Source organism: Neodiprion virginianus, chromosome 3 (assembly GCF_021901495.1).
Source record: "Neodiprion virginianus isolate iyNeoVirg1 chromosome 3, iyNeoVirg1.1, whole genome shotgun sequence".
In the NCBI taxonomy this organism is placed as follows: Eukaryota; Metazoa; Arthropoda; class Insecta; order Hymenoptera; family Diprionidae; genus Neodiprion; species Neodiprion virginianus.
In genome coordinates this window covers 19323101-19344263 of record NC_060879.1, presented here as the reverse complement: position 1 = coordinate 19344263, position 21163 = coordinate 19323101, and the positions used below count along the sequence as shown (strand labels likewise).

At 34.2% G+C, this 21163-nt stretch overlaps 2 protein-coding genes across 6 annotated transcripts; one reads left to right on the top strand and one right to left on the bottom strand.

The window, feature by feature from the left end:
• The first annotated feature begins 723 nt into the window (after positions 1-723).
• On the top strand, positions 724-2518 carry LOC124300294 (activated RNA polymerase II transcriptional coactivator p15). Of its 2 annotated transcripts, none has more exons than XM_046754237.1 (4): positions 724-876; positions 1408-1512; positions 1958-2180; positions 2309-2518. In XM_046754237.1, the coding sequence occupies exons 2-4, from the start codon at positions 1459-1461 to the stop codon at positions 2389-2391; spliced, it is 360 nt and encodes a 119-aa protein (XP_046610193.1). In that variant the 5' UTR covers positions 724-876; positions 1408-1458; the 3' UTR covers positions 2392-2518. The 2 variants fall into 2 exon arrangements, with proteins under 2 accessions (XP_046610193.1, XP_046610194.1); XM_046754238.1 differs by lacking the exon at positions 724-876 and adding an exon at positions 1093-1116.
• Positions 2519-3042: 524 nt separating this feature from the next.
• On the bottom strand, positions 3043-17746 carry LOC124300293 (serine-rich adhesin for platelets-like). 4 transcript variants are annotated; one of them, XM_046754233.1, is made up of 12 exons: positions 17546-17746; positions 14845-15015; positions 13692-13825; positions 12809-12959; positions 12463-12699; positions 12149-12390; positions 10529-10839; positions 9831-10423; positions 9131-9190; positions 4491-9014; positions 4035-4090; positions 3043-3661 (listed from the first exon to the last, which is right to left on the bottom strand). In XM_046754233.1, exons 1-12 carry the CDS (start codon positions 17586-17588, stop codon positions 3563-3565), a joined length of 6621 nt encoding a protein of 2206 aa, XP_046610189.1. In that variant the 5' UTR covers positions 17589-17746; the 3' UTR covers positions 3043-3562. The 4 variants fall into 4 exon arrangements, with proteins under 4 accessions (XP_046610189.1, XP_046610190.1, XP_046610191.1 ...); XM_046754234.1 differs by having other exon boundaries at positions 12149-12378; XM_046754235.1 differs by having other exon boundaries at positions 13716-13825.
• Positions 17747-21163: the final 3417 nt, after the last annotated feature.

The following is a 21163-nucleotide window of genomic DNA, read 5'->3' as shown; positions in this document are numbered from 1 at the left end:
AGTTGATTTACCTTTGATCGTTTCGTCGGTAAGTTTCCTAATGTATTCTCTAGGTGAAGCTCTGTATGGCTCCACATTGGAGATCTGCATTGCCTTCAAAACGTTGCGCGTGTTGCCTACAATACGACGTTACGAAAGAAGGTATAGTTCGTGCTGGATAATTAGTATTCACGGTTTTGATGGTTTTGCAGTCTCTGGTTTTATGGGTTATTGCAGCAGTGCTATCTTTACATTATATTGGTTATGCATTTATCTATGGTTTTACAGTCTTCTATACTCCAGGCTACATAGTGAAGCGTATGTTGCTTATAGTATAGTTCTCAGCTCCGAATGCACAAATGGCATTGTCGAGTGCTATATAATAATTGGATATAATCATGTTAGTTAATTATGGTGTTAATATGATAGTGACATATAGTAACGTATAATAATATTATAGCTCTCTGTAGTACGAAGATCTCGTAACATGGTTTTTAAGCCTTGGCTAGTGAATTTCATAGTTATTTCCATCTAGGGATATTCCAAATAGTTAGACAGTTGTTTTAATTTCTTATGGTTACAAGATTCTCGTACTTCGAGTTTGGTTAGTTGATAAAAGTAACATGCAGTAATAATAGTTGATAGAACATACGGACGTTCCGGTCGGATATTACAAGTAGGTGAGCGGCCGCCATCTGCCGCGACATTGCCCAATTTTATTAGGCATAAGGACCGTTTCCCGCTCCGTGTCTTGGGGAACTGTACAGATTCAAATTATTCAAAAGCTGACTATCTTTAACAATCCGTAGTTGATGGTGTTCACGTTAACGGCTATCCGCTATTTAATGTTTATTCGCCTGCTTGAGAGATTCTGCGAATTGCCACTTTTTTAATACGGTACATATAACTACCAAATTATCGATACAAGAAAAAATCATTTGATACGTATCGCCATACATATAAGTTTCAAAATTCAGATATATTTTTGTCTATTGATATGTAATATCAGACTTTTTCCCAACCGGTCTTAGCCTTTTTATGTTTTTTGTACAGTTTTTCCCGATCTGTTTACTCATGTTCCTCATGTTCTTAAACTGAGCATCAAACACATCATTAAAAATTTACTAACCACGCCATGTATGTTCTGAATTTTATTCAGAGATACTTATACGTATACATTGATATGCACTAAATAACATTTTTATCGTCAGTTGACGTTTTCTGAAATTAATAGCGTTTAACAAGAAGTATTATTCCAGTACTAGTAGAGACATGTATATAACTATTTACAATCGGCAACTTTTCTTTGCGTAGCAATCTTAAAATATTGAAATGTTTGTAAATTATATTATTGGTTCAGGGTTATGACTAAAAAAATTTATTCTTTTACCAATTAATCAACTTAAGAGCAAGTTTTCATTGTTACAGTTACAACCTGTCCAAGCATACAGAAAGCTATCCTGCAATATTCGTCTGACAATGCCGAAGTCAAAAAAGTATGTGGAGTCAAGTGATGACAGCAGCGACTCGGAGGTATATAAACTTTAATTTTTCAAATTTCTCTTCAATTTCAAACCTGGACTCTTTTCTTAAAATGTTCTGTAAATATTTCAATTTGGGTAGAATCTTGAAGTGATAATGCACAAATTTTTCATCCAATCCGAAAGAAAATAAAGTTTCGAATTTTAAAGCCAACATATCGATGAAGTTAAATAGCTTGGAGTAGATGAATGCAGTCACTAGGCAATTTCTAACTGAAGTATTTGCACTGGAAAATTGTTTGAATTTATTGACATAAGATGTCCTAAAACTTCATTATGTTACAAATACTCAGGCTTGCTATTTTATTCTTGAGATTTGTATAAGTCCGGAACGAATTTACTAGCTAACAAACATCCACGAAACTTGTCTTTCGCTACCAAAAATGTGAAAAGTTTGAAGATATCAACATTTGTATCGTATTCTTGTTACCTTGTAGCCAAAATCAGAGAAAAAAGTGTCAAAAAAGTCAAAAAGAGAAAATTCAGATGTCGAGGCATCCCAAAGCAAAAAACCAAAGAAAGAGAAAAAGGAAGAAGACAATGCTTGGGACTTGGGAAATAACCGGCAAGTCACGGTTAGAGAATTCAAGGGAAAGCTATTGATTGACATAAGAGAAATGTATTACGATAAGGAAGGAGAATTAAAGCCTGGTAAAAAAGGTAAAATTGGCATATGTTACTTGCTTATTCTGAACGTGTTTCTTTAATGACGTGTGCAGAACCATATTTTTTGTGTTATTACTGTTGTATGTACATTAATTACTCTATGCTGGACTTCTATTTTATAGGAATCAGTTTAAACACAGCCCAGTGGCGAAAATTTGTGGATGCAGTTGCAGACGTTGATGAAGCTGTTAAATCGATGTGTTAAGATAAACAGATATATCTAAATATTAATAACATATGTTTTACTTCTGGAAGAAAAAATTTGTATTACCTCATATTGTAAGCTAACGTCGATTATTTAATAAATATGTGTTAATACTATAGGTATCTAATTATCATGTTAAGGTCAGTAACCTATTCGTACAAGTCTTGTCTATTAGTTTTCAAAAAACACACATGATTTAGCTATGTACAAGTTTAGTAAATTTAGCAAGTAGTGGGTTGAAAAAAAATTGAAACCATTTCTACATAGTAATATCTACACAATGGATGTGTGTATGAATACTTACGTTCATTTCTTGGAAACCGAGGAGTAATCGGGCTCACAATCAGATGTGCTTGATGTATGTCAAAATATTGTGAGAAAATATGAGCACGAATTATTCAAGGGCCATACTAGTCTTGCAGATAAGAAATTTGATATTAATCAGAATTTTTTTTTCCTTATCACTAAACACAATAAATAATGGTCTCAAGAGGTGGAACGCCGAAAAAGAGAGGTAATGTGATTAAAAATCTGATATACCTATATCTGGAGTAATTTGTAAATTAAACCAATCATTCCGAAACTACTTGTTTCCTTAACGTTAGTCAGCGCTAGATATTATTCTGTTATAATAGACGAAGCATTGAAAAATATGGTATAGTATATATATATTTATATATATTTTTCTAATATAGTCCATGGGAGTCATTAATCTATATAATCGACAATGAACAGTCTCTTTTGGTCCAGTTACAAAAGTGGTAAGTTAACCCTTACGGAAAATACTCAACTTGCGTGTAAATTCGTACCCTCGACTTTTTGTTTGTGGGAATTAAGCAGTATCTATGAGCTGGGGGTTCGAATTTGCACCCAACTTAGGGTTTTTTTCCGAGAGAGAATAAAGTTCTGGAGAGTGACAATAATAGAAATACTCAACATTATTACTTTCTTTAGGCATGGTAATAAAAGGTTTGTCGGTAATGCCATTTATGTACTTCAGTGTCTTGAATTCTGCGCGGAAACTTTCGAATAAAAATAATAGTAATAATAGTAATAATAGTAGTTAGAAACAAATAACAATATCCAGTAAGTTACATGTATAAATATATGTTCAAAATTTAACAACATTATCTTCCTATGTACACTTAGTTAACTGTTTAAACGAAATGCATTATTGTCCGACAGGTCCATGAACAGACGTCAGAAAGAGGTCCAGGTCTAATTTCTTCAATAATGATTGTGGGTCAGCAATACGTCGTTTCTTTTCAATCTAAAATGTATAAAATCAATCTAATATCTTATATGCCTAGATATAATTAGTGATATTTCTGTCAGTATAAGAACACAAAACTGTATAAATGTAGTAAGGAAAAATCAAAAAATAGTTATTATAAAATACGAATAATCAATCCTATTTCTCATCCTATTCTGAGATGTACCTGCAACAAATCGGGTGTAGAGGTAATAATATTTGTTAAACCATGAATTTTCATTACGATACCTCATGGTTTTGTTTTCTTACCAAAGTTCTAGACAACAAGGAAGATGAACGTATTTCTAAATTTTAGATTTTTCTTTCTTCATTTTTCCTTCATTTCATTCTATGCTAACTTAAGAAATTGTAATAAATTTTTGCACCCTACCGGTTGATCTTCTACTGAGTCTGAGATTTTCAGTTTCTCCGAATCTGGGTTGCCATCTACAACATCAAATTAGTGTAACTTAGTTTTTATCCTCTTATCACTGATGATTCCTATGAAAAACGTGTGATCGGGCGCATTTTCGAAATAATTCTGACATTTGAATTGAACTTTTTCGTGAATGTTAATATTATGACAATTTACTTGGAAAGAATTGATTTCAAATATTACGAAAAACTGTTATCAGTTCTATTGAAAAATAAAATGTGCGAGCTGAATTATTTTCCGGGTAATATTGTGCTGCAAAATTTGTTGAAGATCAGTAAAGCATGGTGTCCAGTAAAAAATTCGTAAGAAATTCAATGACATTTCCAGGACATAAGAAAAATCTATGGATAGTTTCCAGGACCACTGAACACCATGTAAAGGTAATTTATTTAATGTGTTGTAAGTCTTTACCTTCATGCTCCGTTTCATCATCTTTCTTAGTCAACATGAGGCTCTTGGTTTGCGTTTTTGTAGCATTCTTCTTAACTTTGGATGGTGCGGTTTTTAATTTCACGCTCGAAGATAAAACAACTGATGTCTCTATTATATCGTTTTCAAATTTTGTTCCAAGTGTACTTGTGGGTTTCAGAGCCTCTTCTTTTGTGGATTTGGAATTTTTAATTTTCAGCTTCTTAGCCACTACTCTTTTCTTTGGTCTTGGAGAATGATTGAAAATTTCTTCATAAGCAGTGGATGTCATTACCTTCTGACATTCTGTTCCGTTGTCATCATCAAGATACCGAGATATTATATATTCCAAACTACTACTACGAAACTTTGTTCTCTTTTTCTTTATTGATACGGAATCAGTATGGAAAAACTGATATTCACCCAACTCGTTAATATGTAATTGAGAACTGTTGCCTGTGTTCCCAATTGTTTCAGTTTTATTCGCCGGAACTAATTTCAAACATTCCAAAACATTTGTTAATTCTTCTTTTGATTTTTTAGGCACAATCTCACAAATCTTCGGTTCGGATTGAGCGCTATAAACAGGCATAGAAGGTTCACTTTTTTGCGTATCCGATAATTGACGGGTTTTCGAACGAGTAGTTCTCTGATCGCTATTTTCCTCATCACTGAAAAGATCCCTTTTGATCTGGTCGACTTTAGACAACTGAACAGTCTGACTTTTTTTCACTGGAATGGTGATATTTTCTACAGGACATTCCTCATCATTTTTGTCATCGGAATCTTTTTCGAAAATCGTTTCACACTTTTGGGATACAATTGCTATAAGTTCGGTTGAATGTCTTAGATCAATAATTTTGCTAGTAGCTCCAAGGTCTTCATTCAATTCCGTGTAACTCATTGGTTGTGAGGTATCGTAATCTAATGTAGTCAAACCCACTGTCAATGGATCTTCATTTCTCATCGCATCACAAATTTTGGAGTCACACTCAGCTTTGGCAGTCTCCTGAAGCACTTGCCGATTTCGTATTCTCCTGATCGATTTTCTACTTTTCAGAGGTGCATTACAGTCTTTTTTTCTTATCGTAGAACTTTTGTGTGTATTCATATTAGATGACTTTTTTGTGCCACTTTGAGCTGCATCACATTTTTCCTGTTTACAGTCTTCAGAAATTAATTTCACCGAAGCTTCTTGGGATTGCGTAAGCTGTGCTCCCTCATTACTTTCATTTTCCGAAATCCGTTTGCTCGATGCTCTGCTACTGTTTGTTGCATTGGGGTTTGTTTTTTTTTTAATTTGAATAACTTGCTTTGTTGCTGGATTATCAGACATTGTTTGAGTTGAACTCTTTCTCTGTTCATAAGTGGAAAATGTGGCTATAGTATGTTTTTCTTTGGTATTCATTTTCGCATTTAAATTTACTTGTTTGAACCTTACTCTATTTGGAGCTATCTTTGTCTGAGGATTACTTTTCAGCTTAGCCATTAGACGCAGTCTTTTTTCTTCCAAATGCATACCAAGCTTACCATCTAATGTAACGGATGATGAGGAGACTTGGCTATTCGAAGGTTGTGTTGTACTGCTTACAATTTCAGATAGCAATTGTGGCTTGAGTGCAAGTGAAACATCTGGCAAAAAGTGTTGCACACTTATAATTTTCGGTTTCAGTCTTGTAAAAGGATGAATATGAGTTTTATTAACTACCTGATTCTGTTTTGAATTATCTTCATAGCCAGAATTGTCCAAAGTAGAAAGTTTTGACTTTAAATTGGTCAAATTTTCTATTCCAGATTTAGAGCTACTAGGAGTTTCGGAAATATTAGCCTCGGACAGTAGTGCCTCATCTTTAAGCGGTGTTTCCTTTGTTGAAGCGTCTACCTCCTCCTGAGTCTTATTCAGTAACAGTACTTTTAAAGGTGATGTTTCTCCTTTCTCTAATGACGAAGTATTTTGCATTTCAAAGAGATTTTTGTTACTTTCTACTGCAGCAACGCCGTTGTTTACAGTTATGGGAGAAAGTTTACTTATTAAATCGTGAGTATTCAGTACATCGGGTTGATTTTTGGCACTAGAGTCAGTGCTGGTATCGCACGCGTTAGATTTTGTTTTACATTTTGTTACCGACTTGAATGGCGTAGATGTAGTTGCAAAACTGGAGCAACTACATGATGATGACGTTGATGAAGATGAACTAGTGCCAGATGATGACGATTTGCTCGATTCATTTAGACTTGTGGAATCAGTACTCTGATTTTGTGGGGACCGTTCAAAAACATTTTCATCTTCAATCTGTTCTTGAATATTAATAGGTGTCGCATAGATCAATTCAGGTAATAGTACTTCAGTACTTGTAGAATTTGTCGATATCTTCAACTCTTTGTCAGCTTCTTCTTTTGACAAATTTTCCTTTATTACTTCAAACTGTGTTATTTCTGGTTTACGCTTTAAAGTACTTCTTATAAAATCATTATCCACCCCACTATTGAGCATATCATCAGGGTCCGTTTTCATGGACGGTGCAACAGGTACAACTTCGGGCCCACTTTTTTTTGTGGTATTTAGGCTACTGAACACGTTATCTACAATATTCGGCTGTTCTGTACTCGGTTCATAATAAGGCGAACATGTTCCAAACTCTCCTTTCTTGATTCCATCAATCGTGATTTCTTCCATTGTTTTTGGCGTTAGCCTTATGTTTGGAGTCGGTGGAAAATCCGGCGTACTAATGATACCTGGAACTTTGCTTGATTCCTGGGTCCTGTTCGTAAATGGAGTTATAGTAATGCTACTTGGACTGAGCATTCTTGGAGTGGGAGGAATACCAGGAGAAATATCGCCTTTTCTTGGAGTTTCTAAATCACACATTTGCAATATGTGAGTTGTTAGACTATGAGTTTCAGGAGAAACTTTCAAACATTCACTTTTCTTTTGGCTAGAGTCATTAGGGCATAAAGTTGTGCTTTCGATTTCACGATTGTACTTGTGTTTTGAAATTTTTGTTTCCAAAGTTTTTAATATAGCATACTTTTTAACACTCAGTTTTTCTTTCGTTTTACTCACATCAAAGCCTTCAGAGGATTCCATCTCATCTTTAAGAGCATGTTCATGCCGTAATTTGGAGGTAACGATCTGTGCATCGGTTTGCACGACTAATTCGACATTTGTATTTAAAGCAGAGCGCTTTTCATGCAGTGATATCTCTTTGTTTGCTACTGAAGGACTAACATCCGCAACTTCATCAGATATAACTTCGTCAAAACTATTCACACCCCGTTTTACAATAAATTTCGATTCATTCCGGTCCATTATTACGCCATGCTTAGACTGCTCAGCATTTTCACTTCCTTCAGATTTTGAAGCATTTTCCTTTCTACCTGCGCTGCAGCTTTTCCCAACTCTACTTTTCACTTTTACAGGTCCCTTTTTCACTAGCAATGTCGAACACGAAGGTTGTTGATAGTCCTGTAAAACTTGCCTAAGATCGGCATCCCAACTTTTTTTCACAGTACATGACGAGGATTTTGCTTGAGAATAGGATGGTGGTTCATCGTGTTCGACGGATGTCGACGAAGAACTGGGATGTGGAGATGTGCCGCCAAGGATCATTCCAACGCCAGTGTACTTATCCCAGCCTCCGAGTAACTTTGGAGCAGGGCTTCTGGTAGCAATTGGTACTTTATATGGCTGTTGATCTTTCACTGGTGTTTTTATTTTCTGTGACATCGTTACCGAACCAGAAAAAGGTGGAGACTTGAAGAGGCTTGTTCTACAAGCTGACCTTATACGTTTAGACGATTTTGGAGAAAATTGTACACTTTTGTCGCTGCCTGTCTTCTGCTCAGAACTTGATGATTTTTTTGGGGTGTTAAAATCCAGTGCTCTTATGTGATTGCTTCGCCTTCGAGGGGTTGACATGCTTAATCTGTTATTTCTGGACCTATTTCTTAACAATGACTTTGGAGTGTTCCGAGCAAATAAAATATTTTCCGTATGAGGCAATACTTTAGATTCGTCAACCTTGATATCCACATCTAATTGTTCAATCGGAACATCATTGGTCAGTTTTGCTGATGATACGTTGGATGTTGATGTGATATTTTTGTTATCGTGGAATTTTAGATAGGGAGAGAAACCGGTACCAGTTAAGGCCATTGTATCATCAAGATTTATCATTGGCATATTCCCAGCATTTTCAATCAGTGTACCAAAGCTATTGTCATTTGCATAAAGTGTTATAGACTCAACTTCTGCAGAACTAGTCTGTTCTGTGTTCGTAACCGACAAAGTTTTAGACTCTACGGCGGTATTTGTCGGTACAATAGCAGACTTAAGATTTTTCTTTTTTTTCATCATTTTGCGATTACACTTTGTATTAGCTCTTGATACCTGTGATGACGATGGAGGATTCGTTATCATTTTCTCTACTTTGGTAGCGACTTGAGGTTGAATCTTCGATTGAACTTGTATCGGAACATGTACAGCTCTGAGATACAACGGCAACATTGGCTCCAAATTGTCAGGTCCTAGAAAAAATATGCCAATTGTTTAATTGAATTTTAATACTTAATTCAATAATATTCGGACATGAATACAATTTAATGGTTTAAGAATATTTAAGGATCATAATTTCCTTGTTTACCTTTTGGGGCAATGGGAACGAATCGAGGTTCAGGGTAAGACACAGTTGACTGGGATGAGGCTGAAATGTTAAAGATTTCATTTACTTAAACTCAGTTTCTCAGTTTTCAATATTAATTGTATACATTCCTTAACTCTTATTTTACAGTTATGTTAACCACTCGTCAGTTTGTGTACACCAGATTTCAAGATTACACGATTCTGAAAGACATCATGGATTATGTGATTGTAGATTTCAAAACATTTATAGGATTTCAAAAAATTTCGAAGTATTTCATAGGATTTTAGTGATTTCGCATGTCTTCACATAATATTTTACAAGATTTCACAGGACTTTAATAGATTATGGTATATTTCAGGAGATTTTCGAGACCATTTCATAAAATTTCATGTGCGATGTAGACCAAATGTGAAAGGTGGTCAACCCCTTGAGTAAGGCATGTCTCAGCATCAAAAATTACTCGTATTGAATAATTCAATTCTATTTTGTAATAGAAAACCACCTGTATCACAGAGGTCAAAAGCTTGCGATTATCTAATAACCACAAGTAAAATGACTCCGCAAAAATATTTTTTTTACAGATTAGTATTTATTATACAAATGAATGAGAGAGAAAATGAACTAAATCATGAATGCTGCGTCTATCCAATAAATGTAAGTAACTCGTTTAAAGATCTTTTCTTTAATATTTCAAACTTACACAGATTATCTGCTTTAATACTATTGCGCACTTCTGCTGCAGAACAAAGAATCAATGTAGGCATCGCCATCATTTCTTGTTCACTGATGAGATTAATCTGATTGCCATTTAGCTCAGAATTAGAATTTGGACAAATGAGGTTTTTAACGGCTGGTTCCTCACTACTTTTGTGGCTTGTAAGATCATTTTCCATTACTTCAGTACTGTCTGCGATCTGACTTGCAGGAGGAATTGATACAGGTTGCGACAATTCAGTGGACTGGATAGCCACAGCAGGCTTTGCTGCTATAGCATTCCCGACTGCAGGACCTTTGTCTGACATTTGTTTATTTCCAACTATGTTTGCATTAATAATACTCCGAATAGCTTCAGCGTTATGATCTTCAAGAGCATTGTCAACTCTTTCAACGTCTTTTGTTCTGTCTCTTTCGTCCTCCGGCTTACTATTCTGTTGTCGAGATGAACTACGTAATCTGTGCTTCAAAGGTAACTCTGTTATGCCATTTGAACTCGTACTTTTAGTGGATACTACTGAAGTTACTTCTTCCAGTTCCATGTCAACTACAGCAGTATTAGATGGTTCCGTCTGAATTCTGCAAACAAAATTAAAAAAAAATTAGATAAATCTATCCCCAATTCAATAATGAAAGTGAATTTCATATACATAATTTATAGCACCACAATGTAAATTCAATTACCTAGAATTTGTTTCATGTTCCAAACTAACTCTGAAGTCATGCTCTTCATCTGGACTGGTATCGGTATCCACATTTGGTCCTATGATCTCGTCCAAAAAATTTTCAAATACTGGATCCGTTTCTGTCGCTACAACTATGGATTTAATTGCATTATTCAGCTCAGCCATGATCGAGGTGTTCATCTCGCCACTCATAGACTCACAAATGCTTTCATCCTTAGAAGGCATTTCTATGGGAAGTATTGCTTTGTTTATATTTTCAGCTATTCTTTCTTGCAATTCCGTCCGATTAAGTAGTTCTTTGGTCAGTAACTATAAGTTCACAAGATTTGTTAATTAAAAGAATAAATAATATATACTTGTAAGTATGATACATCGTTTGAATCTTTCTGTAAAAATGATTCATGCCACTGATAGTCTAAAATGACATGCTACCAAGTTGCTGCGTAGTTTTCAAGGGATTGTACATTCTGAAAGAATCATTTATTCACTAAAAACTTTAAAGGTTAAGCACTACTACCACAAAATATCCGTTTTGTCTAACATAAAGGAGATTCTGTTCAAAATTAAACACAATTTTTTTTATACATGGTGACAATTTTCTCACGCACAATGCAACTTTCAAAAAGACTAGTCCGTGTGAGAACGTCAGCAGACAAAATTTATGTGAAATGTGCACTGCATTTAGGTACATCAAAAAAAAAAATATCTGAAATTTTGTAGTAATGCATCACGCATGGTAGTGTTTAGAAGTTGGGTGTGCTGGATAACGAGGGTCGATTCTATGTCCATTGCTTCTAAATTTTTTTCGTTTGTCCAATAATTTTTTCTGAATAGTCATTCATTTTCAGCTGATCTTCTATTGCGTCGAGTTCTGCCTTCGGATTTCGTCCGATGATACAAAGCCAGTAGTCATGTTGAATGAGAATATTCTTCCCAACTCCCAAATAATAACATGCAAAAGAAAATGTCAAACTGATCTTGCACAAACACACAGCGTTTGGAATAAGTAAAGTTACCGAAGTTTTTTTATCGTTATTTCACAAGTCAGGCTGCCGAAAAACATTTCCAAAATTTAAAAACAATTAGCTGCGTTCGCACTTAAGACTATAGAGTCCTATAATTAGTCTTACAGTTTACAGAACAAACTTATTATACTCTAAAATATGGTTGAGGAAGCAAGAATCAAGTGTGACGTTTTATCCATAAGGTACTGGCATAACCACAAGATTCTCAAAGTAAACTTTTTCGTATCCTAAGTACTAAGCATCATATGCTTTCGAATTTACTGATCTGTACAGATCGCACAAGATTTCAAATGTAAATTGTGTTCTCCATGAGAATATCAATGATACAACAGCACAATAGACATTTGTACGAATAGATTCAAATGTGACATGCCACATAACTGAGTTAATAATCACCTTAATGAGGTAATTCATACAAGTAGGCAGTTGAAAAAGAGGACGAATTTTAGGAACGTCAAAAATCTCCAAATTCGTCCGTTTTTTTGGTCGTCCAGTTGTATACACCCCCGTAATCAATGTGTCGTATATGATTTGTATAATGAGATCATTGCATGCTACATATTTGTGCAAAATCAGAACTACTATAAACTTACGCTTAAATTTTCAATTGGCTCATCGTCCAGCTCATTTGACTCTGATTCCGAGAGGGCGTAGGGAGTGGTTTGTACTTCAATGCTGGAGTACGTGGTCAATTCATCAGTACTAGTAGCCATCGTTTTTCCTCCGAGCATTAAGTTCTTGTTTTCCTCATTATCTGTCCGCCTCAAATCCGTTATATCTGTTACATCTTCCAAACCTGAACTGCATTTCTCCAGTCTTCCACCTGTAGTTTGTACTAAGTTACACTAATGATCTGTTCAAAATACAATATCCGTAAATGTTATTGTTTGACGTGTAAACACCCTACTCGAAGTTTCCTGCTCCATGGCCTGGTTGGACAATCTCGTATCGTGACACATCTGTGTCGTAAGAGATGAAAAATCACCCAAAGGAGGGCGATCAGTGTACTCATTTTTTGTTGAAGTGCAGTAAACGCCATCACTGTCATGGCTAGTAGACGGCTCAGGCTGATGGGGTACGCTGCTCAAATATGTATGACCAGGTAAGCTTTCCAGTGGAGTAGCTTCTACTGTTTCGCAACGTACTGAAATAATTTATTGTATGATTTACTTGAAGTGATCTCAATATCGAATTAAGTCGCATTGTATTTTATCAACAACTTCTGGTTAATCAATTACAAATATGCCACTCACACTGACTGCTTACTGGCTCGGTCTGGTTTTCACTTAGTTGATGTAGCGGTTTTGGGCAACGCCTAGAACGGTCTCTATCACTGGCACTGTGATACCTTTTACGTATACTACTAGTTATTAACGGAGATCCGCCATAAGTTTGAGAACTCGCCTGTAAATAATTTGTGTTTAAATCGATGTGCCCCATTTTTCAAGGATAAGTAATGGAGATTAAATTTAATTATAGTACACGAGGATTCGATAGATTCTCAGTAAAACATCGTAAGCTAATTTTTTATTAAATTGTATCGACAAGGATGAAGTTTGTAACTTCAACACAACGAAACAGTTTTCGGAAAACTTTAGAATTTCCAAAAATGTACCAAGTTATAAATTGCTTTTGTGATATAATTGTGAGGTGAGTAATATTATGTTACACAAATATTTAGAACATCTTTTGCGCTATGCAATCCTGAATATCATCTATTTTTGCCATTACAAGTTAGCTTTTAGATGTGCATCTACAGTATTTTAATTTTAGTCCATTAAATATTGATAAACATAACAAAGAACAAAATACTTTTAAATAATACACAAAATACGTAGATGTATCTCTGTTCGTGCAGAAAAATATAGTGGCTTGAATATTTATGGTAAAAAGATATTTAAAAAAATTTTTTATTATATTTTGAAGTAGAAGCTCGCATATTGTAGTTCTTGACAAAATGAGGTTTCTAAAATGTTTAATAAATATTATAGCGTGGTGTTGGCAGGCATGACGAAAAGTGATGATTTTGACTTTTAAGAAAAAATAATAGTGAGATACAAATTTCTAATCCGTTCATATGCATATGAAATCAAAATTCTTCAAAGTAGCAAGAACTTGAAAGAAATGAGCTAATACTTGTGATGGAACATTGATGTTTACTACAAAACGTTGTCCTCGAGATCCTCCAATCAGAAATCGCAACTGGTCCAGCAAATCGCCACATCGTTTGACCTGCTCACAATCCGCAACTTTATTCAATCTCTCCTGCACTGTAATCAAAATATGCAACCTCAGGAATGGCTGCCATACAGTACTTGACCTAAATTTTGTATATGAGTCAGAGGGTATGACATTGCTGAAATTTCTCAAACTGTTATAGAAAATCCAAACTATTTGCATGGGCATATTTTACGACTTAATTAGCGTCAATGGTAACTCATAGGTAAATCATTTCTAAGCATAGCTGTAAAGATGTCCATCGCAAGATGCATCGAAATTGGTACAGCTGTTCAATCCCCAAAAATTCATCTTATTACTAGCATAAAATTTAGAGAAAAAAAAAAAAAAAACGCAGTAAACTACTATTTTAAAAAAATATCATATCGACCTATGTTCATTTATCACCGTAACTCAGTATTGTCGTAAATTTGAATTTGCAATCCAGCCTGATTACTGAGATTTCAGGGACAAAGATAGGTGCATTTCAAGATATGAATGGAAGTAAAAGTTAGGGGGTAATCCGCTACTTTCGACTTATTATTGAGAAAGGTGATGCTTCAGAGGAAATAAGAAAATCAACGAAGTTTCGGATTAAATCGAAGACTATGCAATAAGACAAAACAACTTGCTGCTGCCAGTACTACAATAGAAAACAAACTAGTTTGAATTGAAAGAATTAGAACAAACACAGAAGTTTATTTTTCTACATTCGTCCATATTTCTGCTCTTTTGGAAACCAAAAATTACTCTCATATAACAATATTACTTAGTCGAAAAGGATTTTTGCTGTCTACAAATTGAAAAATAATGATAAATGGTGGTGATTTTTACCATTGCATATTGTGGATTAAAGAAAGTATAAAAAATACATTGTCTCGTACTTGGATGCCTTATCATTATGTGACTAATGGTGCAGAATGTAATGATTTTTATTTTTAATACCTGCAGTAATAAATATTTATTACACAAATAGATTTCTTTAAACGAATTTTACTTGTCTTGTCTTTAAAAAATTTGTAACATTAATGTGGATTGCTAATATAACGAGTTTAGGAGATTAAAATGTCACCTAATAAATGAGCAGCAGAAAATTTATCAAATATATCAGTAAGTGTATATCCGTTGACACGGGTGTTGAACCGTCTGCCGTTTAATACAGCAGTGCGACATTCATGCAGGTGTGGAGAGGCTTCCAAAAACGATCTGGCAGCCTCATTGCATTTTTGGTCTTCAAGGTATCCTGAAATTCAAGAAGAAAAAAAAAAATTCATGTTGAAGAAAAACCACAAGTGTCAAATAGCAGTTTTGAGGGTGTATGAGTCGCAATGCCTGAATCAAGCGTGATGAAGAGAGAAAAAATTTCCAGTGGTGTTATTCGTGTAAATGACAGTAAACGCAAACAAAATAACATACCTACTACAAAAAAAAAAAAAACATTCATCTAATTGTAAGCAAATTTGAATAACACAAGCTCAGATATCAGCAATTTGAGCAAAGGTTTTTTCATTAGAACGTTCAAAGTGATCAAGCTGTGATGTTTTTGGGCTTGTTTTGTTCTCCATAGAGATCTTCGTAGACTCCTGAATATTTTTTTCAAATAGTTATTTTCAGAGTCGTTGAAAATTTGTTTTTGTAAGTGCGGCACAAAAGGTGTTCATCAACAATTACACTTGCATATGGTAGGTGTAATGAAACGTAGAATGTCTTGAATGTTTTTAATACAACTTGTGAGGATCAGGTCAGTCTACGAAATGAGATCAGAAACATTAGAATTGGTTTGAAATCATCAGAGTTTAATAATTCTAAACCTTCTCATTCTATGTCTCATTATACCTTCTCTATTGATGAATGTTTCGTTTTATAAGTGGGCAAAGTCCCGTATGATATAAATAAATAAATAAATCATACAACTTTTAGGCAAATTGTTCATACCTTAGCCTGTGTTATTCATATTTGTTTACTTCCATTTCTGTTACACAGTACACAGAAATAACACTGTTGGAGCTTTACTAAATAGTTGTTCTCATTTCCTAATGTTTCATTCAGATATTGTGACCTTTTCATCTTCAATTGCATATGTACGTACTGTATAGTAACTTATGTTCAACGCGTGATAACTAATCTACAAAAAATTATTTAAATTTGGAAAGTGCATCCGATAAGAGAAGTTGGATTGAAGTTTAATTACTGCCTGTAGAAACACAAATACAGGCATTCTTTTTAGGCATCCATAATCTTTGATACTTTAAAAGGTTATTTAATTTGGTACTTTACTTATGTACAATGCTGAAGAAAACGTAGATTTAAATTCTGACATGACATAAATAAGTTTTATTTTATCGCTAGCTAAAACACAGTATCTATTTTAGTTTTTCAGAGATAATAGATATCAAAGTTTGTTACTACAACTATATATTTTCTTCACTCTGGATGTGAATCCATCATCATTCGTAAGTAATTCAAGAACATAGCAACTTGAATAGTCACTTATTGCGAGTATTGTTGTCAAGACTTGGGTTTAGTAATTAAATTTAATGCCAGACTGTTGTGGAATACTGTTCTTGTGATATCTGTAGGTTGTATAATGTAGTAAGCTCAATGTTAATAATATTGAGTTTGTTTCAAATCATCTGAGATACGTCTTCATGTATATTTTTTTTCGGGACTTTTGAGAATTCCTGTATTCATCCTCCAATAGCAGATGAGTATGGGGTTGAAGTTAGTATTTTAAACGAAAGAAATGTTGGTAAAACTTACTTTCAAGAAATCAAGTTTCCAAAATATAAGTATATTTTGCTTTGTAATAGTTTATTAAACTTCAGACATTTTTAAAGTTGCCAAATGAAATTTTACTTTACATTTGCATCATTGAAGTAACGTTATTAACTTTGACCTCATTTATTTCTAGGGCTACTTGAGACTAGTAAATCTTTCAGGTAGATAGACTATAAATAATCTTTCAAACTTTCTGTTTTTGAAAACTAGCAAATAATAGACTAGTAGAATTGATAACCAATTCAAAGAAATTAAAGCAGTCTATGATGTTGTTCATTTTACACTATGCATTGGATTGTCGATTATATTTGCTACAATTACTACCCAACTGGTGTATTAATTTAATTCCATGCTTCCTCAATCAAATTCAACAATGCTGATCATATGGAGAATTTATTATATATGGAGAGTCTAACAAAAGCAGGCAAGATCGGTAAGTGTGCTGTACTGGCTCGATTTTCGCCACGCTATATTTTCAAGCCTCAAAGTTCAATGCAGCTAAGGTTTGGATCAATAAAAATAGAAGAAAAAATTATAGTAATTTGATTCAAGTCACCTTACCAAGATTCATATACCCATCAAGAATTCATAATCAACAAAGACTTGGCTTTTCGATCATGCTTGATCGATTGGAACGTCAGGTGTACAGGTAAAGTATGCGGAATAAGAGTTTTGGATACTACAAGCTGCTTAGTAAAGAATCATAAAGCACAGATAGAGAATAAGTTACGATTATGCACTTAAAGGTACGTGAAGTGGGTGGTGTAGTTGAATGTAAACAGCTACAAGCAAACATATACATTGTAAACACGCCACTTTATTCTTTCGTAACTCTATTGAAACGGAAAGTTAAACGATCATGACTAAAGATGAAAGTCAGAGAATAAGAAGAAATTAGATTCTACGTGCACAAAGTATTGTTCACAACAAAGGCTGTTGATATTCCCGCCAGAAGTAAAGGTTAGCGACGACTAAGAAGCCAAATAAAATCTTACCGAAAACCAGTCTTGCAATTTCCGATGGCAGTAGAGCCTCCATTTGTTTAACTCTGGAAGACACGCCGAAAACGATGAAGATACTTCACAAATAAACTGTTAATACTAATAGTCCGCGGTCAAAATTGAGACGCTACTAAACTGAATCCAAGCAAAACATTTTTTACGTTTGTATGCACTTGTACCAGAGGAGTAGGTCTGTACTCGCGACAGTGGCGACGACATTGGTAAAAAGATCAACTGCACAGGTCTTTTCTCTAAAAGTTTCCCTCGCTCTCTCCAGTTGAGTTGAGCTTAAGTATACCGGGTGTAAAAAATCATTGAAATACCCTGGACAAAATAGTGGATCATATAAATGGGCCCGTTCACGAATCTTCGGTAATCTTTTTGGAATAAAAGTTTCGAAGTGGTTTTATTGGATGTGTACACACTACGATACGAAAATCCTCCAATTTGTTGCTCTCCAGGCATTGACGTTTTCGAGATATTGGGCAATCAATTTTATCACCGGATAGAATCTTTTCTTTCGATTTTTTAGCACTCCCCGTCGTCGTAAAACGATTATTATCTAATGTATATTTTTATAAGAAAGTCACATCTTTTTGAATACGCAATCCAGACTCAGGTAAATCCTCCGCTGAGAGAAAAAAGTCTTTGAATCAGAATAAAAATTGGTTCGATCAACTAAATGCGGCGTTCACGGACAGCGAATATTTGGTTATTACAACAATTTATAAGTTGCACGAACTAAATGAAAAATACTTCTCTTGGCTAAATTATTATTCAACACAAGTTCGTTTACATTTTTTTGTTTTTTTAGTTTCTAGTTTCTAGTTCTGTTGTTAAGTTTTCTTCTTCTATTTTTATTTTTATATCTTCGGTCTGTGTATAGGGTCGTTATTGAACCTCTGCAGAATATATGCAACTGGATTAGTAATAAATAAATAAATAGGAGGATGTACAATCAAAGAAATTAAATATAGGTAATATGAAAACCATTTTGATAATCCAAATATTCTACTCTTTGATTTAACACATGTTTAATTGACGCAAAATAATGTTCTGTTAGTTTCAAAAAATCTCATTTATTGGAATTGAATGTTTAGTTGAAAAAATTACAGCTAGGTTTGACAAGCAACTGAACATTCAGTTTAGTGTAGTGTTTTATTAATTAATCAAAACAACTTATTTATTGACTGTAGTCTCATATCGTTTGGATAAACAAATGTTCAGGTTATAATAAGCTAAGGTAATTTTTTATTACAATTACTATATGGGTTAGACACCTTCAGGCTTCAATAGCTTTGACTTAATTTTTTTCTAGAATTTTGTCATACTGTTTGAGAGTAGTGTCCATGATTTATTTTACAATTTTTCTAGCCGCCGTTCCCGAGTTCTTGGAAGCCCAAATTTTAATATATTCGAAATCCACGAATTTTTAACCGATGATATCTCCAAATTGAAAAGTCGTATCAACAAAAACAAGAGGTTTTGGATTTTATACGAACCCAAACACTTCCTTGTTTTTGTTGATACGACTATTCAATTTGGAGACATCATTGATCAAAAATTTGTCGATTTCGAGTATCGTAAAATTTGGGAACGGCAACTCAAAAAATTATGAAATAAATCAGGGGCACTACTCTCAAATGGTATAACAAAATCCTAGAAGAAAAATGATATAGAAGGTATTAAGGTTTGAAGGTGGCTGACTTGAAGTGGAATGTCCCATATTACTGAATGGAACGAAAGGAAGTTCCACAATCATTTGGAGTGATTCTGATTTAAAATAAAATTGATGTTTTTAGCATAATAACGGCAATTGGTAGATTGTACAGTAGCGCAAATAACTTGTAATTGTTCGCAAGTTGGATAAAACCCATTTTGAGCTTCCGATTAAATGGTCCGTGATTTGGTTCGGGATTTGAACCGGGGACCAGTTGCAAATGCCAATCATTCTACCTGGCTGCACATCTGTATCTACTATGCCAAATTATCGCACAGACTTCGAATTAACTTTTGCTCAGTTAGATCACGAGATATATTTATCTCACCGATACAAAGCTAGTGCCAGGTGACGTGAAGAGATTTCAACAACATCAAAGGAGTGAAAAAGCGGATGAAATAGTTCAATTAACGAATGAAACGCTCCTAGTCAACAAAATATTTATTGGACATATGTACATAATTCGTCGATATAAATGGTTCAACTCGCTGAAAACTTCGATTTAATTAACTTTAGGTTTTCCCAGTTGCTGTACACGTTGGAATTTTGTGGTTTTTTTCGACCAACAAAATATTCAAACATAGCTAAATTTATTGGACTATTCGTGATTGTAGATAGATTCATTGTATTATTTGTATGGAAATAATTCTCTTGTTGATTCGACTGATTCATACATTTGAAACAACAAAAGTATATATGCAGTTAGTCGAATTACGTTCGCTGACTTGGATCAACGAAACAAGTGGTACCTATTATATATACCTGTGAAACGTGGATTCGTTTAGGCTAAGAAACACAATTTGTTTCTTTCAATCATCAAAAGTTCCTGACAAATTCACATTTAGTTCATTCAACCATACATATTCAACAATGTATAAGTTTAATCGGAAAGAATAAAAATTACTTTTTTTAACGAAATCAATTTATTTACTGAATCACATGCAGGGACTGATTCAAGAGGATCAAATTTAATTCCGTGGAGTAATAAATTCTTTGACGGCAAAAAATATTTAGTTGAAATGATTACACGCATTCAACCGCAGGTATCCCCTTCTTCAACCGGATCATGGAGTTGACACAACTCACTCAAACTAAATTTTAACCTGACAATTTATTATGTTAACTACGGTATATTCATTTTCACAAAAGAATGATTGAAACAACAATTTTTCATCCAACTAAATTGATTTCGTTGATTTAATGACTTTTTTCTCTCCGTGCAGAAGGTTCCAAATACATGTTGATAGACTTTTGACTCATGTAAGTGAGAAGATGGTGAGAAGGCTCAAAAGATAAATTACAGTGGCGAAGAGTGTTTCACTGATTGTGAGAAAAAAAATGATACCACGATTATAATATTTCACGATTACTTACATTTTATAGAGTGATTATGAGAGATCACTCGATAAATAAATTCTACTTAGATTATGTGATTTCTCATGATTTCAAAGACTTTCTTCAGTCAATGGTTACGGTAACAAAGAGATTTCTGTAATCAACAATAAATGATTTCTTCATGACTATCAATGATCACTAATGCAAAATTTTATTTTAATATTACTGATTTCATTGTGATTTCGAAGATTACGAAATTATCTGGAATCATATTAACACCATGATTATTTGAATGGAAGACCCCTTGGTATCTAAGACCACTGTGTAAACCACGGTCTTGAATACAGGCCTGAAAATAATCTCAATTTTTCGGAGGTAAAGGAGGCCCCCATTTTAAAGCCAAATTAGTAGTTCCATAAACGGACGCGCGGATCGCCACGTATGCAGGAGTAAGTTGTGCTATATTCATGTGTTCTGGCGTTTCGGTGAAAAATCGGAATAACGACAGCGTTGACTGAAAATGTATAAAGACTGTTAGCCTTGTGGAGTTTCTCGTA